This window comes from Carassius auratus, chromosome 40, assembly GCF_003368295.1.
Source record: "Carassius auratus strain Wakin chromosome 40, ASM336829v1, whole genome shotgun sequence".
NCBI lineage: Eukaryota > Metazoa > Chordata > Actinopteri > Cypriniformes > Cyprinidae > Carassius > Carassius auratus.
Window position 1 is genome coordinate 6,691,792 of NC_039282.1, and position 21,541 is coordinate 6,713,332.

Here is a 21,541-nt window from a genome sequence, read left to right on the forward strand (position 1 = left end):
TGCATTCACATATTTTATTTTAATGTTTCAATATTGTGTTGGCACAAATGACTTTATTTGAATGTTTCATTGATAAAACATGGCATTGAGTTATTAGAAAATAAATGTCTGGTGACATCATTGCTTTTATGACGTCAGGAACCGATGAATTGATTTTTTGAATCTGAACCTGAAACTTTTCTAAAAAGAAAACCGGTTTGTGGAATACTTTGATTAAGGTAATGGATCAGGAAAAGCACAAGGTTTAACTTATTCTGTTCTTCTGGTTTTCTCCTTATTACTAGACAGTGATGGGATGTGTAACATTTCTATAGAAGGAAGCCCATTTCCACCAATAAATAAAAAAAGATTTATGGGCGGTTTATTTTTTGTCAAACAATTCTGATGTTTTCTAATTCTCAGAACTGCGATATAAACTTGTGAATCATAAAGTCAGAATGGAATTAAGAAAACTTGCAGTTTTGTGCGACAAAGTCACGTGTCACAATTCTGGCTTCAGAAACTTGCAGTTGCAAGAATAAAAAAAGTCTGAATTGTGAGATAAAAAGTCACGATTACATTTTTTATTTTAATTCAATGGTGGGAATGGTCTTCTATAAGATTCTAACCACCTGGTTTTCGTAAAAAAAAAAACAAAAAAAAAACCCAAAGAATATTGTTGCTGGTTGATACTGTTCAATCAATAAAAGGATAACACAAATATTCTAGAGCAGAAGGATCTACAACGGTATAAATTATTGTCTTTAGTGTTTGAAGATGATCAAAAAGCAGAGCTGAGATAGAACAATCATAAAACATCTGATTCTGAAATGTTGCAAGAGCACGATGGTTCTACACTTAAATTTTAATAAATTTCAACCTGTTCACCATTATTGTTTTCAAAACTTTTATGAAACACATGTTGTGATTTGATAAGCCAAGATTTAAAAAGACATAACCATAAAGTAAGATTTAGGGTTGTGTTCAGATTTGTGTTGATGGATTGAAAAAAATTGTGCCCAGGATAAAGAATAAACATCATAATATTAAACATTTGAGTGTTTAAACATCTTTTTTCCAAGCTGAACTAGGAGCTGATGTGCTTCAGATCTGCCGCTTCATTGACAGTGGAAGGAGTATTCAGTCTCTGACTGATCACCTGAAGAAAAAGATGAATGTTAACATTTATACAACAATGGAAACATTGCACATGGAGAAAAAAAATCTACATTACATGATAAAAACATTCAACACTGGCATATAAAATCTTACTTGTTTGGTAGTAATCATACACTTTCACCACAGCTGGCTTGAGATTCTTCACTGGAAGAACCTGTTTCATTTGTATGTGGTAACTCTTTGGAATATTTTTTGGGATCTGTGGGAGGAAACAGTCTCCTCAGTCATGACACTATGGATAAAATGTTTATGAATTGACCTAAACAACATAAAATATGAACGTTGCTGTTCTCTCACCTCTTTCAAATACACAATGACATGATCATCTTTAGCATCGACCCGCTCCACAAGTGTTGCATACCCTGCAGAAGAAGTTCTGAGCTGTGTGGAAGAAGTGCTGGTTAATCTTTAAATACTAACCTCTTTACATTTTACAATTTTGTGATGAAACACTCAAATTCACCATTGATGTATCAGCTGTGAATCCAGACAAGAGTTTAATATCCACAATGACCATGTTAGTACTTTCCTGTAGACCATCATATCTGGAAAAAGCAAATGGAAAGGAATGGTTCTTAAATGCCTCATATAAAAAAAAAAAACTGTTAGTGAAAATTATGCTTTATAATATATATATTAGGGATCCCCTCTAATAGCAGACTAATCGTTAGTCAACTTGACAACCTCCTTTGACCAAGTACCACATATGGTAACCCCTTTTAAATAAGGTTAGAAATTACATGTTACATCACAACTATGGAAACATTTGGATTCATGCCAAATGAGAGATCTACATGAAACCATACATTAAAGCCATTTGTCGGCTTTGAATTGCTTTTGCGATCTGGTCACACTATTGTCTACAAATTGAACAATATTCCATGAGTTACTCCAGAGTTATGATTTATAGCTTTAATGTCTTGTAATGTCTTGTCAGACAACATTTTCTCTTCTCATTTTTCAAAACAAGTGTTATTTGCTTTGGTACCTTGGTAGAAGACTTGTAAATAATAGACAAGAGATAGTCTCTGTCCTGTCAAACATTGAATTAATTTCATACAGGTGCGATTAGTTGACAATTGCTTAAATGAATGACTAGTAGTCAACTAGGAAAATCTTTAGCTGATGGCAGCCTTCATATATATATATATATATATATATAATTTACACACACACACGGAAAGTATGTGTTCTTACTTGACAGTGAATTTCAAGATGAAATTTTGTCCCAATGTTTTGCAGTCTCCCTCAATCTTAGCATCAATGCTGAATGTTTTATTTTCAGTAGGAGTGGGAATGTTGTAGAACTGAGCCACCTGAGAAAGACAACACAAACAAAAACACATTTATAATCCATCTCACAGCAAAAGAACCACAAAATGCTAAGAGACAAACGAGAGAAGGTGAGTCAGTGAAGCTGAACACACTACAGACCTGCACAGACACACAGGTTGAGCCCTTGACTTCAATGCTGTATTTGGCTGGAACGTTCTGCAGCTGCCTCTCCTGATACAGTAACTTGTTGTCCTGATTGATATCAAAGAGGTGAGTGTCTCCTGCTGACTGTACAGTCACTGTGCTGAAGCCGTCAGAGCTGAACACTTTAGTGGCGTACAAAGACAGAGCCTGAAGAGCCACCACTGTGTCCTGAGAAATAAATGTGTTCAGTAATGTGACATTCACCTGTTATTCAGCAATCACGTGTCTGATTTGAGAAGTTTGAGTCACCTGTGTGGAGGAGAATCCTCCATAGGCATTCTGCTGCTTCACGAGCCAGCTGACAATCCTGTTAGCAAAGCCCAGATCAGCTGTAGTGAGTGAATCTGCAGAGAGAACAGCTAGCAGCACATATGAGCTGATCTCCACTGCCAGAGAATCAGAGTCATCAGCAGATGCAGACTGAGACCAGTGGAGATGAGACCCTTTAGGACACATGGACAAAAGATACAACAGTAACTCAATGAGCATGACAAAAACAATAGTGCAGTCATAAAAGGTAACAGAAAGTCACTGGAAAAAAATCTCTTACCCTCTGAAATAGCAACATCCTCCAGTTTCTTAAAAAGCTGCTGTCGAGTGTCCGTATCTCTAGCCAGACTGAAAGTGTACGCGAGCAGAGCAGTGGTGTAAGTGTTTTTGACATTCTCAATGACGGACCTCAAGCAAGACAAACCTTTAGTGACGACAGGATCCTGAGACAAAAATCAGAGAAACAGCTGCTGTGAGTTTCATTTTTCTATGAGTCTATAGTGTGTTTCCTGTAGATGAACTTACTGTGACTGGAGTTTCCAGTTCAAGTAATGATGCAGTAATGTAGGCAGTCATGGTCACATTATCATTCACTCCACCCTGCAATGAAGAAGAAACAGAGATAAATAAAGTAACACCCTCAAAACTGTTAGAGGAAAGTTAATCTAGATGCTAAATGTTAATATTAACATTGAAGCTTAAATATAAAAAAATACATTTACACTTTTACAGGTAGATAGATAGAGAGACAGACCTTCATTCTGTTGTTGAACAGTCTTCCCTGTTGAATAAAACAGCCGTCTGAATCCTGTCTGCTTATTAACCATTGCTTTGCACTCTGAATAATTTGTGGATCAATAAATATGTATTTCTGTGCTTTGCCAAAAGACCTCAGGACAAAAGCAGTCAACCTGGTGGTTTGGAAGATTTAATTTAAAAACAAAATCGGATGTTTAAATGAAAAAGAAAACAAATCTCTCAAAACAAATTATTTGAGCAGATAGAATTTTATTTTTTTTGTTTTTACTATGTTATTTAGATTACTAACAAAACTTAATTAACAAAAGAGTTTAAACAAATTTACCATGTATTTCCAACACCATGTCCAAATGTGCTGTATGCACCATCATAATGCTTGTAGTTCAGTTGTCTCTGGTATCCTGTTTAGTGTGATAATAGTTCACTATAACAGTTTGTTTGGGGTGACAATGTGTCTGACTATTCAGTTAATTGAATGACATTCAGGTGTGTTGAAAAATGAGCAGTTTGTTATCAGTCTCAGTATTTTCTTGACATGATTGGTTTCTCTCACCGCTCTTAAGGAAGCCGGTGGCTCTCTCTCGGATGGCTGAAGTGAGCTGCTCCGTGTTTTCCAGATACTGCAGAATGTAAATATTTGGAGAAAGAATAGCCATGTTTTGTTCTCCACAGCCATATGGCATCCGTAATAATCCGTTAAGATTTCTCATTGCACGACCCAATATGTCTCCTACACAAATATAACAATACATTTTTGAAATCCAAACAAAAATCTTCATTTTCTTATTGAATATGTACTAATTTCTGTACTCATTTACTAATTTCTGCTTGTGTATGTAAATGTTACCAATGACTGAAACAGAGGATCTGGCTGATCCCTCTATCACATCTTTAGGAAGAGTCAGATTCACTTCCTCTGAGAGACTGTCACCTGTGAACCAGAGAGACAGAAACACACATCAATGATCAGCACAGTAATGCTATAAAAGAACATTCTAATATCATCTGTGAAGTCCCATTAATAATAAAAAAGATCATAGGCAGAAATTTTGATTCAAGCACATTGTAAAAAGAAGAAAAAAATAGCCACAAGTTTGGCACAACTAGTTGTCATGAAAGGTTGACAAATTTGAGCTTTCTCTATTAAAATATCATATATATATATATATATATGGTACAGACCAAAAGTTTGGACACACCTTCTCATTCAAAGAGTTTTCTTTATTTTCGTGACTATGAAAATTGTAGAGTCACACTGAAGGCATCAAGGGCTATTTGACCAAGAAGGAGAGTGATGGGCTGCTGCGCCAGATGACCTGGCCTCCACAGTCACCAGACCTGAACCCAATTGAGATGGTTTAGGGGTGAGCTGGACCGCAGACGGAAGGCAAAAGGGCCAACAAGTGCTAAGCATCTCTCGGGGAACTCCTTCAAGACTGTTGGAAGACCATTTCAGGTGACTACCTCTTGAAGCTCATCAAGAGAATGCCAAGAGTGTGCAAAGCAAGCAGTAATCAAAGTAAAAGGTGGCTACTGTACTTTTAAAAACCTAGAATATGACATATTTTCAGTTGTTTCACACTTTTTTGTTATGTATATAATTCTATATATAATTCCACGTGTTAATTCACAGTTTGATGCCTTCAGTGTGAATCTACAATTTTCATAGTCATGAAAATAAAGAAAACTCTTTGAATGACAAGGTGTGTCCAAACTTTTGGTCTGTACTGTGTATATATATATATATATATATATATATATATATATTAGGGGTGTAACGGTTCACAAAATTCACGGTTCGATACGATACACTGGTGTCACGGTTTGGTTCGGTACGTTTTAGATGCAGCAAAATGAAAAAATTGGCAGATAAATTTCCTTGCTTTAAAAAAAAAAGTTTTATTTATTCAAACTAATAAAGTATGTTTTTTTTTTACATTGAATAATGATCGAGCTATTCTTTACCAATCTTCTATTGTGTTTTCTTAGCAGCATACTGTATAAAACAAAAACAGCTCCTTATTTAAAAAAAGGAAAATGTTATATTGTTGTAGTAGTTATGAACAAATACAAAGATGTAACTTGTTATATGGAACTCTATAACTCTTTATATTGAGTGTGTTTTTACTCAATTGGTTCTCTATAGGGCTTATGTTTTTTGGAACAAAGCAGGAATTACGGTCTGGCTGAAATGGGCTCGTGAAGGAATATTGTAACGGGGCTCAATTACATTAAGCATGTTCTTAAAACCCGCATTCCTAAACTTCCTGACGCAGCGACCAGGAAGCTATTGAGAATGAGAAGTTGTCGTCATAGCACAAAACCCCTCCCTCGATATCACAGTCACCGCCACGTTGGAAGGATACCGGCGGCGAAACGGGATTATTTACATGTGTTGTTAAGAGGAGGTTCTCGCAATTCTGCACTGTTTTACCATGCCTGGAAGTTACTGCTGCGTTAAAAACTGCTGCAGTACCTCACACGATACATATGGAAAACATAGGAGCAATGGAATACAGTTTTTTTTTTTTAGGTTACACCAAGCGCAAAACAGCGGTATTTGGAGAAGCTCTCAAGCATACAAAATATCGACCCATACGAGCTACCTGCAGCAGCACAGAGACCTGGACCATTTACCTCCATGCACACACATGGACATTGGGAATTATATATTTTTTGGTTTAAGTTACTACACAATGCATGAGTTTAAAAGCCACAAGTGTTTGGAAAGTTACGAGGCTTTCTGCTGTGGCTGGGTCCATTTACAGCAGGTGAAGAAAACAGTGTTGTACTGGCCAAAGTAAGTTTATTCACATGCGTTTTAGTGTATTGTAATTACTTTGCATTTAGAATGCACTTCTTGACCAAAATGACAAAGTAATTAAGTGCGAATGAACACTAGATTGTAACGAGATGTTCAATGTATACGAAAATTTCCTACATATTTTGATGTAGGCTAAAGCTGTGTATGTTTAGTTATAATTTGATTTTAACCCAATGACACATACTGTACCAGGTTTTTTTTGTTGGGGGCTGCAAAGTGGACAAACCAGTTCTGGGTTAGCTAGGGTAGTTAAATGTGTGATTGCGAGATGTAAATGTCCGGGTTAGATTAAGCCATTAACAGCGTGAATGCAAAGTGACTTACATCGTAAACAATATAATTCCCAATGTCCATATGTGTGCACTGAGGTAAATTGTTTAGGTCTCTGTGCCGCTGCAGGGAGCTGCCTGAGAGCTTCTCCAAACACCGCTGTATTGCACTTGGTGTGAGCTTGTTCCTGTAAGGTCCACTTTCTTTTGCCTTATGTTTTTGCATTGCTTTACTTTCTTCCTTTTCTTTCGCGTATTCGTAGATCCGTCTCGATCTGTTCCGCCGACAAAATAAATGCTCAAAAATGAAAGCGCTCTGAAATGTTTAGTCGCGCCTCTGTGAAGTTCTGAAGGCATTGCCCTGGCAACAGATAGCGTATCCTTCCATCAGGGCCGACCGGCTCAGACCCCTCCCATATCAACCCAAATCGGCACGTGACTCCTCAATCTCAATAAAGGCACCTGCCACACAGCTGACTTCAGCTTCGCGTCTTTCAGCAAGCGTTCTGTGTGTGCATGTCTAAAGTTTGTCTTGTGAGTCTTATTTATTGTTGTCTGTCCCAATAAACAACATAATGCCTAAGAGCAAAGCAAAGACACGACATTTGAAGGGCGATTCCAGATTGCGCTATGGATTGTTTGTTCTTCCCTGCCCACGTACATCACGGGTGGGGATACAAACAGTCTATGCGTGGTTTGCCTGGGATCGAAGCACGCTGAGTCGGCTCTCGAGGGAGGGAGCCTTCGCCAGCGTTCCTCGCGATACCGGTCCCGCTTTCGCCGAGGCGGAACGGCACCGGCATTCATTGGGTTCGCAGATTGATCTGTTGGAGGGAATGGAGACGGGCAAGTCCTTATCTCCTACCTTACCCATCAGATTTGCCCGATTCCGGGGTTCGGAAGCCCGAGCTTCGGTTCTTCCCCCCCGAGCATCGGGCTTGACGCTCCGTCTTTTCTTTCTCCGAGGAGATTGATACGGAGGGCGTCGCCGAGCTTTTAGTTGCACAAACATAAAGTTGCATAAGCATATACAATAAACAGTGTTATGCCTAACAATATACGAGCAGCTATTTAAGTCTCCGAGGGGATTAATATTGTTTGTGTGACTAATTATTCGTGCACTGTCGAGGCAACGCGTGTATTACATCATTTTCAGTTTTGATGTGAATTTTCCATACCCGACCGCTTGTCTGGTTGTTTAAACTCCATTTAAAAAGGAGGAGTTAGTTCTATCACTTCAATGTGTACTTTGTCACAATCCAGACCGTGTTTACTTGTCTGATTGTTTTGATTGTTTAAAATTCTGAGGAATATAATGACTTTGAGAAGTCAGCACTTCAATGTGTACTTTATCTCAATCTAGACCGTGTTTACTTGTCTGATTGCTGAATTGAATTAGATTCTGAGGAATCTAATGACCATTATCTAACTTCAAGAAGTTCAATATATCACTTCAATGTGAATTGTATCACAATCCAGACCGTGTTTACTTGTCTGATTGTTTGATTAAATTCTGAGGAATATAATGACAGTTATTGAACATGTGAAGTTAGATGTACTGGAGTGACTGCTGGGCGGGAGCAGCCCCTCCATGTACAGACAGAACAACGCTCTGGGCCGGCGACTTCTCAGCCTAATCCGAATCCGATGTCAGGCTGGGAGGTCCACGGCCAAGAAGTCATGACGCATTTCAGTCACGGCTACAGAGGGCGGCCCCTACTGGGGTAGAGCGGTGTCCACCTCATTATACGGTGCCCGTCTCACCTCAGTGCCCTCGGGAGCTGGGTCTGCCAACCCTGCCAGAGTTTCAGGGCGCAGCCGCTTTCAGCGAGCACTGCTCTCAGTTATTTCCGCCCGTGAGCATAGCGGAGCTGAGACGCTCGCCACCCCTTCGGGGGCCTCTTACACCAGAGGTCAGTCTCGAGAGACTGATTCCCTTAGTACATCAGTTAGCAGCGTGAAAACTACTGCCAAATGTATCTCAATGGGTCCTGCACACGGTAGAAAGAGGCTATCGCATTCAGTTCGGCCATCCACCGCCGACATTCAATGGGGTTACACCAACAGTAGTCGGCCCCCAGCAGGCTCTGGTGATGGAACAAGAAGTGAATACCCTAATAAGGAAGGCGCCCATCGAGGTGGTACCTCCTCTAGACAGGGAATCCGGGTTTTACAGCCGGTATTTCATAGTTCCAAAGTAGGATGGGGGGGTTGCGTCCGATCTTAGACTTACATCATCTAAACCTCTCAGTTATGTCACTGAAGTTCAAAATGCTCACTGTCAAACAGGATGTAGCTAAAATCAGATGCGAGGACTGGTTTGTCGCAATAGATCTCAAAGACGCATACTTCCAAATATCCATCCTTCCACAACACAGGAAGTCTCTGAGGTTCGCATTTGGGGGCAAAGCCTACCAATATCGAGTACTTCCCTTCGGCCTTGCACTCTCACCCCGCACGTTCATGAAATGTGTAGATGTGGCTCTGGTATCCCTCCGTATGCAGGGCATCCGCATTCTAAATTATATAGACGATTGGTTGATTCTAGCTCAATCAGAGCAGATTGCGGTTCGACATCGAGGTGTCATTCTCGCCCATATGGGGGAGCTGGGTTTGAGACTGAATGCCAAGAAGAGTGTACTTTCTCCAGTTCAGAGAACCACCTATCTAGGCGTAGTATGGGATTCGACCAAGATGCAGGCGCATATGTCTTCTGCTCGGATCGAGTCGATCCCTCACATCAGTCAAGAGAGTCGAAGAAGGCCAGTCACTCACTGTCAAGCAGTTTCAGAGACTGTTAGGGCTCATGGGAGCTGCGTCCAACATGATACCTTTTGGCCTCCTGCACATGAGGCCCCTACAGTGGTGGCTCAAGACAAAGGGGTTTTCCCCGAGGGGAAATCTTTTCCGAACTATTCAGGTCACGCGGCAAAGCCTTCGTGCCTTAGACATATGGAAGAAACCTTGGTTCTTGAATCAGGGCCCGGTGTTGGGAGCTCTTGGTCGCCGTGTAACGCTAGCGATAGACGCGACCCTCACCAGTTGGGGTGCGGTCATGAGTGGCCACCCTGCCCGTGGTCTGTGGAGCGGTCGCCATCTGACATGGCATACCAGTTGTCTAAAGATGCTAGCTGTGCATCGAGCATTGAAATATTTCCTCCCAGACCTGAGAGGTCACCATGTGTTGGTGGGCACCGACAACAAATTGGCGATCTCTTATATCAGTCAGCAGAGAGATCAACATTCGTGCCCCTTGTACAAGCTGGCACACCAGATCCTTCTGTGGTCCCAGGACAAACTCCTCTTGTTCGGAGCAGTGTATATTCCTGGGAGATTGACTGTGGGAGCAGACATACTGTCAAGACAGGGGCCGAGACCCGGGGGCTTCATCCCAAGGTGGTGAAGTAGATATGGAGAGTTTTTGGACCTCTTTGCGACTCAAGAGATATCGCAATGTCCCCTCTGTTTCTCTCTAGTTCATCCAGCTCCTCTGGGACTGGACGCTATGGTACAGACCTGGCCGAGGCTTCGTCTGTACGCTTTTCCCCCTATCGCTCTGCTCCCGGGAGTTCTGGCGAGGGTACGCCGGGACGGGGTCCGTCTTCTATTAGTAGCCCCGTTCTGGCCGGGCGCAGTATGGCTCGCAGATCTGATCTCTCTCCTCGACGGCTCTCCATGGGTGATTCTGATCAGGACAGATCTGCTCTCTCAGGCGTAGGGCAAAATATTCACCGTCGTCCGGAGTTGTGGAAGTTGTGGAAGTTGTCTGTGTAGCCCCTGAGGGGGCACAGCTCATAGCTTCCGGTCTCCCAACCAAGGATGTTGAGACCCACACACTCCAATCCTGAGCTTCCTCTACGAGTAAACTGTACGCCCTGAGGTTGAAACCCTTCTCCTCATGGTGCAGAGACCGCCAGCTTGACCCTGTTAACTGCCCAGTTGGTACAGTTCTGGAGTTTCTCCAAGCTAGGCTCTCTGCGGGGTTAACTCACTCCACCTTAACCCTTAGGGGACTAAGCCCTTTTTGGTCCGTTTTCTCTATTTTTACATTTGGCTTATAAACCATATGCAATGAGGATGGACCACCATGTATTTGGTATCAATGGATTCAGAAGACCCTAAGCTACCATAAGCATGCAATATGTCTATAAAGGAAGTATGAGTGAAAAATTGTACAATAAACTAGAGAATTTCAAAGACGAAAATTAGATTTTTGTCATTTATTACTGAAAAACACACAATATAGAACAGTTTTTGAACAAAGAAAATATATTTTTTCAAACTCTTTGCTTGACAGAAATGTATTATTGTTTAATCAAATGTGTAAAGAACAATTAAATAATTAACTTTTTTTAAAACAGTCCTAGGCATGCCAGTGAGCAAAGAAAGGCCTCTCCAGGCCTTTCCAGTAATTGTTCCAGAGCTTGTTCTGCCGTAAATCTTTTACTGCTTGCCATTTTGATAAAACAATTCTGTAATAATGCTGTATCTCTCTCGAATTTATCTCTTTGTGCTCGCTAACACTCCGGTCGCTTTCTGCTTTCTCCACGTGATGCTGATTCTCCGATCACTCGAATTTAGCCCTTTGTGCTCGCTAATACTCCGATCGCTCTCTGTAACACTCCGATCTGCTTTCTCCACCTGATGCTGATTCTCTAAACGCTTATTGATTACATGTCTTTTACTATAGTCCAGTCAGCTTTTACAAGGCTACAGCAGAGCTACAGAGTCCTCTGAATGGCTAGAAGACATAACCTTCCTCTGATTGGGTTACAAAAAGACTCCTCCCAGCGGCAATTGTTCCATTGGCTGTTGCGTGATGAATCTGCCTAACACAATCGTTTTCATTGGCCTGTTTACGCAGTGGTATTGCGCAATAAGGGAAGTGTTTAATATACAAACTAGACACCAGTTTTCAGCGGAATCTGAGGAAGATGGCAAAAAAAAAACCTGCATCTCTCTAGCATTAATAGTTTTTGAGATAACTGCACATTTGTAAAAGTATGCCATTTTGGGCGGTACCGCCCAATCCGTCCCCAGAGGTTTAAAGGTGTATGTGGCGGCCATAGCTGCTTACCACGTCCCTTTCAACGGTCAGTCAGTGGGTAGACACCCCCTAGTTACACGTTTCCTCTACGGTGTGCTGAGGCTGAGACCTCCAGTACTGTCCCGTGTTCCCCCCTGGGACTTGGTTGTGGTGTTAGAGGCTCTTTGTAAAGCTCCGTTTGAGCCGATTCATGAATATTTCTGGCAGGCCCCCTCGGTGGCCCCTACCAACTTAGACTTTGCCCCTGGTATGGCCAAAGCATTTTTATACCCTCGAGCAGGTTACGTTCCTAAAGTTCCCTCTGTTACGCCACAACCCATAGTACTGCAGGCCTTCTGTCCTCCTCCCTTTGGGAGCCAGACCAGGAGAAGCAAAATTGTATGTGTCCAGTTTGAGGACTGGACGCATACGTCCACAGAGCTGTTGTGGAGAAAACCTGACCAATTGCTTGTTTACTACGGTCCTCTTAAAAAGGGTTCCCCTGCCTCTAAGCAGACCCTTCGTCGTTGGATAGTCGAGGCTATCAACGAGTCCTATGAGTCCTCTGGTCTTCCCCTTTCTTTGGGAGCCAAGTCTCACTCTACACGGAGTATGGCTGCCTCTAAGGCCTTTCTAGCAGGTGTGTCCCTATTGGACATCTGCAACGCGGCGGGGTGGTCCACGCCCTCTACATTCGCCAGATTTTACAATCTTGATATGCAAGCCGCTCCTGGCTCTTCTGTCCTCTCGCCTTAGCTGTGCTCTTCGGATACACACTAGGCAGGGGTTTGGTAGTCTGGCAGCGTTGGCACATCGTTCCCCAAAAGCGCTTGACGCAGCTCGAGTTCCCGAAGAGGAACGTTCCTAGGTTACGTATGTAACCCTAGTTCCTCGAGGGAACGAGACGCTGCGTCGCAGAGCCATACTGCCGGCACCCCTGCCTGCGCTTGCTTCCCTACTCGAAGCTGAAGTCAGCTGTGTGGCAGGTGCCTTTATAGCATCCTGGTCGCTGCCCACGCTCTTCCATTGGACTGATTGCACACGATATTCTGAGTTGTTCTTCCCAAAGGCGTTCCCCAAAAGCGCTCGACGCAGCGTCTCGTTCCCTCGAGGAACTAGGGTTACATACGTAACCTAGGGACGTTTTCCACTATATGCACTCGCTCACTCAGTACGCGCTGAAGGCTCGTTGCAAAATGGCTAATGCGTTTAACAGACCAGAAAAAGAAGATCCTCCAATAACCAACAGGTCTGGTGTTTGGGTGCACTTTGGATTCCCTGTAAGCTATAATGGTGATGATAGAATGAATGGTAAATAGTAAGGTCTCACATCCGCGGCTATAACGTAAATTAACCTTTTGCCCTGTTTGAATCCGTTGGAAATGTCTGCCTAAATACTGCAGGGATAGTTTGTTGCATGTATGTTTCACCTTTTTTTCGTCTTTTCCCAGATACTGACACACTAAGGTGATGTCGGCGTAAATGAGGTGACATGTTTCAAGTATTTCCGATGGTGTTTTTTTTTTCTTTTGCTGGAGTAGACTACCTTTTGTCATGTAGATGTGACATACCGTTGTTTTTTTATCCACCACTCTTTTACAATCACCATGGCTTACAGGGAATCCAAAGTGCACCCAAACACCAGACCTGTTGGTTATTGGAGGATCTTCTATTTCTGGTCTGTTAAATGCATTGGCCATTACGTACCGTGCATGAACTGCTCGCTCACTCAGCGCGTACTGAGTGAGCGAGCACCTGACTGAGTAGCCTAACATAAACATATAAGTTGGTGTTTTTTTTCTTTTTCGGGGGTGTCAGGGGCGTTGCCTGTTCGTCGTTTGGGTTATTGGGCTACCTTGTTGAACGCATATCATTATATTTCATTTTTTTTCCCCCAAATATAATTAATTTTTCCAACGACCGTTCGGTACATAACGCTTATCGTTACACCCCTAATATATATATATATGTATATATATATATATATATATATATATATATATATATATATATATATATATATATATGTGTATATATATATATATATATATATGTATATATATATATATATATATATATACGTATATATATATATATATATATATATATATATACGTATATATATATATATATATATATATATATATATATATATATATATATATATATATATATATATATATATATATATATGACATACAGAATAAGCATATGTTTGTTATATTATTATATGGTTTGTGTTTAGAAATTATTAGGCTAATAAGTCTTTACAGAACAAACATACCAAAAAACGACATTAATCTAAACTTTAGCTTGAACCCCTAAAAACTAAACACAATTCAAAGGATCCCAGCATTATCGGTGCTTATACATGAAAACATATTCAGTATTTGTAGACAAACCCTTTGGACAGAGTAACCAGCTGTAGGTCTCTGTCTTTTCAGTTCCTTCAGCCTGCAGCATAAAACAATTACATTAGCACATCAAACTGAAGTAAGCAGCTTTAGGATCATGGATAAATGATGTCTGAGAGCCGTTTGACGAGTGCTGACCTGCACAAGCAGACTTCGTGTGACTGTGTCAATGCGTCCTCTCTCTGGCACGCTCACAATCTCATTGTCACACACAGTCTGGGACGCCTCTGCCTCTGCACTGACTGTAATATTCATGATTCCTACAACACAAGACATGTACGTGAAGATATAAGACACAAACACTGAGAAACAATGATTCAGATGGGAAACTCACCAAGAACAGAAGGAGTGAGGATCCATTTAAAGGTTTTTCTTCCATTAGCACACAGACAGGATGAATCCTGATCATCGGCGGAGGCTTTGAGAGTGTAGTCTGATGAAGGAGCTGGAGTCACTTTAACCTGTCAATCAAACACATGATTAGTGGCATATTTGATGTGATTGGATAAGACTGGGTCTGAAGTCTCACCATGATGCACTTAGAAAGATAGTTGAAGACCGTGGCCTTCAGCTCAAAGATCTCCCCGCGGATTATGGAGTAAGGCAGAGAGAGCTCCAGGAAGAAGGGCTGGAAAACTGTCAGCTGAACAGGAGGAGCCAGACCCAGACCTTCGGAGGACAGACAGAAAGCCTCCGTCTCCCAAGAGGTGATGGTGTCAGGAACCGTGACAGGAACCTGAGCTGATCCAGAGTCCCTGTTGTGGAATTACAACAAAAAGTCTATTTGATTCTGACTCTGCCATTAAGCATCAATTTGTTCTGTGTTGTATATAACATTCAGCACAGAAAAAAACTCAGTATCTGCAAAGTTAGAATTTTTTTTTTTCGTCTTGCCTTGAGGGAATATGATATATTTAAGATATATTTCAAATATGATGTCAAATGTACTGATTATTTTTCACAGACCCCACTTCAGCAAGTTCCCAGATCCATGTTTCTGGAAAAACTCTCCGAATCGTCACTTCTGGGGAATCTCTGCTAGATGTAGCAGAAACCGCATAGTCTACTGACATTGCAATAGGATGATGATACATCCCTGAAAAAAGGTGATATTTATAGTAAATGTGGAAATATGTATATTGACAGCACATCCAAATAATCAAGTTTATATACTGTGGTGAGTAAAATAGCAAATGGAAGACAGATCATCATTATAATACAAAGATTCATTTTAGGGTTGCTTGTCAAAGTGTTTTACTTTCAGATAATTTTGATTATTAATTTTAGTTTTAGTGTTTTAGGGCTGTCAAAGTTAATGCATCAACTCTCATTTTATATATAAAAAAAAGATGTAGGTTTTTTTTTTTTTTTTTTTTTTTTTTTTACAAAAATAATAACGATTCAAAATAAAAAATGGAAAAACTAAATACCCCAGAAAAATGTTTGCCTTTTCCTACTACACCACTCTAGTTGTAGATTTGAATTTCAAATGGAACATTTTCTATATGAAATACATTTCAAAACAAACACCTTCATATTTTATTACAGCATAAATAATAATAATGCTTCATTTACTGAAACCATCTTGTCTGAAATAAGTCAGGCCTCTGTATGACAGACACTGAGGGACTCGCACAGCCAAATTTGTTGCCATCTTCAATCCGACTCTCTGTCAAACGGTAACAAAATTACACATTTAATTGTCAAAAAAGAGGGCTTTTATGGATTTACTTATGAATAAACAGAATATACCAAATCAATATATCCCAGTCATTATTTACTGCACTGTCACTCATATAATCCACCTACCTTTAAAGATTCATAGGCGTTGTCTGTTGGCAGAGCTCGACGGGGTCTCACATGCAGACACTCTCGCTCATCTTCAAGACTGTAAGGATAATCTGACACCGATTGCACTGGCAGCAGGTTGAAGATCTGTGATGAGACCACATTCACACTGATTTCAAAAATTTCAACGCTAAATAATTCATATACCCCCCCCCCCCTTTCATGAATAAAGTGGGAAATAATGAAGATTAATGTTCAATCTCCTGAGATCGGGATGTCATCATAAATACTGATGGATCACAGTTTCTGAGGATGGTCTGTTCTCACACCTTTTCAGTATTCAGACGTTTTCTGGACTCCATGATCAGGACGCTCTGATCTACAGCACTGAGGCCACACAGTGAACCAGGCTGAGCTGAGAGCTGGAGAGTGCTTTTCTCTCCAGGAACTGCTTTAGCAGGAGAAAACTGTAGCGAAACCTGTAATGAGAGTAAATATAATTTATTTTAGGACTGAGCCAGAAATACATCTCAATGCATATCTCAATACATACCTTATTACTGAAACATTTTTCAACATCAAATTTTGTGCTATGAGCAGCCACATTTTCACTGGGCAGAACACAGTAGGCCAGAATCTGCACTGCAGGAGCCAGATCTGCACCAACAGACAGTTTGAACGACACTGTGCCACTTGCTGCTCCATTAGAAGACTTCACTTCAACCTTCTCAGATCCATGATGAACGATGACTCCTCTGGACAAGACCTGAAATAGACAGATGACACTTCCATGACAAACTGACCAGTGCAGCCAGTTAATGCTGTTAACAGACAATGAAGGCATCAGTGGACTAATGTACATTCTGCACATGTTCTCACCATATAGACAATGTCAGTTTTGAAGTCTTCAGCAGTCTCTCCAATAAAATAATACTTGATGGTCGTTGTCAACTCAGCATCACACTTTAATGGTTGCTCAATATTCTCTATAATCAGTTCACTTAATGTTGGGGTGTATGGAGTGGCAGGCTGGAAAAGCTGAACAGTTTTTCTATCCATAGAGATGTAAGGTGTTTCCAGACTATCATAACTATCATAATGAGTCTCTGGATACACACTTGCCTGAAAAACAAAGCAACTACAATTACTCAAGCAACTGAACTCTTCAGTGAACACAAAAGAGAACTAGGTAAATAAAGCGATCATACTATCAGATTAATATCCCTTTTAGGAAGACTGGATGTATTAAGAGAGAAGCTGGCGAAACCATCGCTGTCTGTTGTGAGATTTAAGAGCAGATTTGAGGACCAAGTTTCACCCTCAAAAAGATAAACCACTTTGTTTTGAATTGGTGCATCTTTGAAATTTGAGAGTTTGATCTGTTGAAAAGAAGAGATTTAAGGAACAAATGATGGAATAATTATGCACAAATCAGTGTTATTAAATTGAGACAAACTGATTTTAGACCTACTTTTCCTTCAATAACTGATCCGTGTTCATATGTTTTGGGCAGGTCAGTGAGTGTAACTTTGCCAATTTCATAAGTGACGGACACAGATTTATATTTTTTCATGGTGATCTCTGTAAATTGTTAAAAGAGATTATTATTTATTCAAACAAAATAAAAATAAAACATAAAAAAATGAAAGTCAAGAAATGTAGGTAACAGGGATCTGACCAAATCCAACTACTCACCTGTTCCTTCTTCTGTAACCATTGCTTCAACTTTAAGAGAATTCTCCAGAGAATACTTTAGTGTGGAGTTGAAAAAGACTGATGCATCTAAGGTATGGGTGGCACAGCCTGTCTTTTTTATCTAATTGTAGTAAATGAACAAACATTAAAGAGTAGTTTACTTGGCTAAAGAGAAGACATATGTACCATTACTTTATTTGCATTTCAACTCACATACCTCAGTGGTTTCCTCTAAACATACTGGATTGCTATCGATGGTAAGAACATAGTTCAGAAAATTACGGCACACTTTCACCCATGATTTACCAGGTACAGGCTGCCCATAAGTGTATCTGTGAAAAAGGTACAAGCAACAGATATACAGCCCAGGGCTGAGTTAAGAAACTAATATATTAGGTTGGGGGTTATAGTAAGTAAAAATGGAAGAAAACACTGCTCTCTTAATGCAGGAAATAAAATAGACCACTCACTTTCCGCAAACCTCAATTAACAGTTCGTCTTCATCAACACTGACTTCATCTGGGCTTTGTACAGTAACTTCAAACTTAGGCAAAACTAGGCAGAAAGGCAGAAATTAGACTTATTAGTAATCAAATTAGAAATTAACAAAGATATCACTCATAAAAGTAATCGCACACAATATTATAAATCGTTTGTTTTTATGACTTACCATATTTTTTCACCTCAAAATCATGTGAGATCATCCTTTCACCAATATAAACCCTGAGTCTGTACACACCTTGACGTGCCTCTGGGTTTAATTCATAAGAACGCTGCAAAATCCACCTTGATGAAGAAACATTTGTCCACTGACCAATTCTGTTATTCTGACTGTCCTGTTTAATCGCAAAGACACAGTTCAGATATTTAGCTCAAGTCAGCTACACATATCCTGACCATTAATGAATTAATGTAGCCTATAATTACTGAAAATACAATAACTACAATTTTAACAGAATATCAGCAGCGTTAACAGGATTTCAAAAGTGTACTTGTTATGACTGTACAGAAGAAGGATTTGTGTTCTTACCTCGAGCACGATTGAACCATACTGCAAAAGAGCAAATAATATTAATTCAATCAATTAGGATATTAAAATGATTTAGCTGGAAATGTGTTGTTTATTAATAATGCATTCAACAAAACAAAATGAGGGACAATTAAAAAATTCAAGAAAAAACAAACATCCGACCTGCTGATCAAGTGGTGCAAATTTTGTATCCACGGTAACAACTCTGAAGTTCACTGTGAAAACAGAAATGTGTATTATAAACTCTGCTTTTGTCCTGGAGGACATGCAAGAATCTATTTGCATCAGTTGTAACCATATTAGTGATAGTCGCTAAAGTAATATCAAAGATGACGCAAATGAACCTGTAAAGTCTTATCACATTAAACGACAAGAGTGGAGGAGAAAGTTCATCATTTAGAGCTAAATAACTTTTAAGCCTTTTTTTTTTTATGTGCCGTCGTTTAAATTTTTTTTTTTGACATTTTGCCCCATTGACCCATTAGAATCAGGTATTCCAGACAGTCATGAAAGGTTTGTCACATGTCCATGTATCCCTATATCCTATAAAAAGATTAATATAGTGATTTATATTTAAAAAAAATTTGGTAATGACATTATTAAGGCTGAATATAGGTTTGGATGTGAGGGGATTTCTTACAAACACACTAGATGGCCATTCTTGTGTTAAAGAAGTTAGCAGTGAACCCCTCATCCTTATCTGCTCCTGTTTTCTGTTTACAAACACATTGAACTGTTTACTTAATTACCATCTGCTGGTTTTTGCAACTTTAGTCATGTTTGATCTATGATTCTATCAGTTCATTTCATGATAACATGCTTTACTTACATGTGCTGTATCAGCTGTGATCAGGGTTTAGATGTCAATGACACTGGCATTATTTACTGAGGTTTACCTTTGAAACATTCACAGCTCACCTGTCTGTCCTGGAATATAGATGGGTTTATCAGTCTGGATAAAGGTCAGAAGATTGTAAGGCTTGAACATGACTTTTCTCTCTTCAGTCATCTTGAAAGCATCTCCGTGAAGTTCTACCTTCATTCTCTGCACTGATTCTGCTTCTACAAGAGGAGCCTGATGAGAAGAAATATGCTGTATTCACAACCTCTGCAAACATGTTATCAAAAAAAAAACAAAAAACAAAAAAAAAACCTAGATGCATTATGATGACACAAACGTATTCATTATAATATTCTAATGACGGACCTTGAAGTTAAAGCAGTTGTGAAACTCTTCCTCAGCTTTCTCCTGTAGCAGTAAAGTGCTATTTTCACCATGAACCAGATAAATGTTCATGACAAGGCTTTCATTGGGCTTGAGAAGACTTGCACACAGTTTGGCCTCAGATCCAGACTCAATAACTGCAGGGAACGTCACCATGAAATATCTATTGAAAGATAATAATTACACAATATTGTTCAAGGCAATAGATAAAAATATTCCTTATACATGCTTTAAGTTGTCCATTAAACAGCAAACATCTATTTTGAAGCACAGATCAGTTAATTAAATACAGGAGAAATCACAACTTAACCTGCACAATGATTAGGAATTCTAATAATTTATCAGACCTAGAAAACAAAATATTTATCATTGTCCCTAGAATAACTTCCTACAGTATATTCAGCAGAAATCATTAAAAACTTACGGCCCTGATGTTTGTCCATTCACACAGACAATGAGGAAAGAGACCAGAAGAAGCCATTTCCAACAGCGGCTAACATTCAGATCCATGATGACCAGTGACTGTGAGATTAACTGGACCGTCTCTTATAAACTGACTCTCATTCTAAAGGAGGTCCTTCAAAAAAAGTTGTATTGATCATCTGATTAATGATTCAACCATGTAAGCAATGCAGTTTGAAAAACTTGTGCTAATGTGCATTGGTTGGTTTGTCCAAACAGTAATTTGTAACGATGAGTTAAATAAAGAACAAGCATCCAAATATTACAAGTAATCTCAGGTAAAGAGATACTGTACAGAAGCTGTACTCTTGCACAAAGTAAATATGAAAAACATTTAGTTCTATATGAATGTCCCTCACAATCTAATTTTGAGTTGAACAACTTAAATTTTGAATATTGGAATGTCCAAGCATGTAAATGATCTAAATAATCTTTTTATTTGCAGTTAAAAGAGATGTTGAAGCATTCATTTCTTAGTCAATGGCATGCAAGAACCCAACTGAAATCTTTAAAGTACAAAGTGTACACATGTGATCTTCTGAAAACATACTCAAACTCTTATCTTCATCTACATAGAAATGCACAGCTACTGACCTTTAACTCTCTGTAGACAAATAGTGTACTACAGAAACTGATAATTATCTTCCAGAGGTACATACACCTACTCAAATTGAGTGGGAGAGTAACCAACTGTAAGTTACTGTTTGCATTCGTCTCATTTGTTCTCTGCCCACACAATAACGGTAAACGTGGCTTCTCAAAAACACCCAAAATCTGTTGTGTAATATTCAATGGCCGATTAAAATGTATTTCCTGCTACCTGCAATAATACGCTATGGCTATTTTTTTATGTCAAGGCAGAATATTAAATAATGCTGAAGTAAACATTAATTAGTATAGCATTGTTTTTATTTCATTACCTCTAATCTCCTGATTTTTTACTTTACTTCTTGAAAAAAAGTATGGCTTACATACTCATTGCATTCATCTTAGCAAAGTCTGACGCAGTCCCTGCAATTTTGAGCAATCATTGGTTAAGTGGTTAATTTGAACCTTGTTTTGTTCATCTCTACTGCGAATCTTGGATTTGGATGGTTTTAAATAATATATTTTTTGTTAGAAGAGACAATAAAAATAAAAAT

At 39.5% G+C, this 21,541-nt stretch overlaps 1 protein-coding gene across 1 annotated transcript; it reads right to left on the reverse strand.

Moving 5' to 3' along the window:
- LOC113058413 (alpha-2-macroglobulin-like) lies at nucleotides 1–20,518 on the reverse strand. Its single transcript, XM_026226298.1, has 34 exons — nucleotides 20,362–20,518; nucleotides 19,920–20,100; nucleotides 19,631–19,787; nucleotides 18,875–18,927; nucleotides 18,713–18,733; nucleotides 18,353–18,518; nucleotides 18,153–18,237; nucleotides 17,900–18,014; nucleotides 17,683–17,803; nucleotides 17,459–17,568; nucleotides 17,196–17,366; nucleotides 16,867–17,109; nucleotides 16,541–16,753; nucleotides 16,317–16,466; nucleotides 16,009–16,134; nucleotides 15,775–15,868; nucleotides 15,166–15,295; nucleotides 14,729–14,954; nucleotides 14,534–14,660; nucleotides 14,338–14,459; nucleotides 14,188–14,239; nucleotides 4,514–4,597; nucleotides 4,220–4,396; nucleotides 3,992–4,067; nucleotides 3,662–3,818; nucleotides 3,433–3,507; nucleotides 3,188–3,350; nucleotides 2,887–3,080; nucleotides 2,593–2,805; nucleotides 2,356–2,474; nucleotides 1,622–1,703; nucleotides 1,456–1,539; nucleotides 1,252–1,357; nucleotides 1–1,138 (listed from the first exon to the last, which is right to left on the reverse strand). Exons 1-34 carry the CDS (start codon nucleotides 20,445–20,447, stop codon nucleotides 1,098–1,100), a joined length of 4,320 nt encoding a protein of 1,439 aa, XP_026082083.1. The 5' UTR covers nucleotides 20,448–20,518; the 3' UTR covers nucleotides 1–1,097.
- Between the last annotated feature and the right edge of the window lie 1,023 nt (nucleotides 20,519–21,541).

Coding starts and splice junctions, on each gene's coding strand:
- LOC113058413 (XM_026226298.1), bottom strand. CDS start 20,447: ATGGATCTGAATGTTAGCCGCTGTTGGAAATGGCTTCTTCTGGTCTCT. Junction 14,460..14,533: donor CCTCACTCCTTCTGTTCTTG/GTGAGTTTCCCA, acceptor CTTGTGTTGTAG/GAATCATGAATATTACAGTC. Junction 1,358..1,455: donor TCATTGTGTATTTGAAAGAG/GTGAGAGAACAG, acceptor TTCCTCCCACAG/ATCCCAAAAAATATTCCAAA.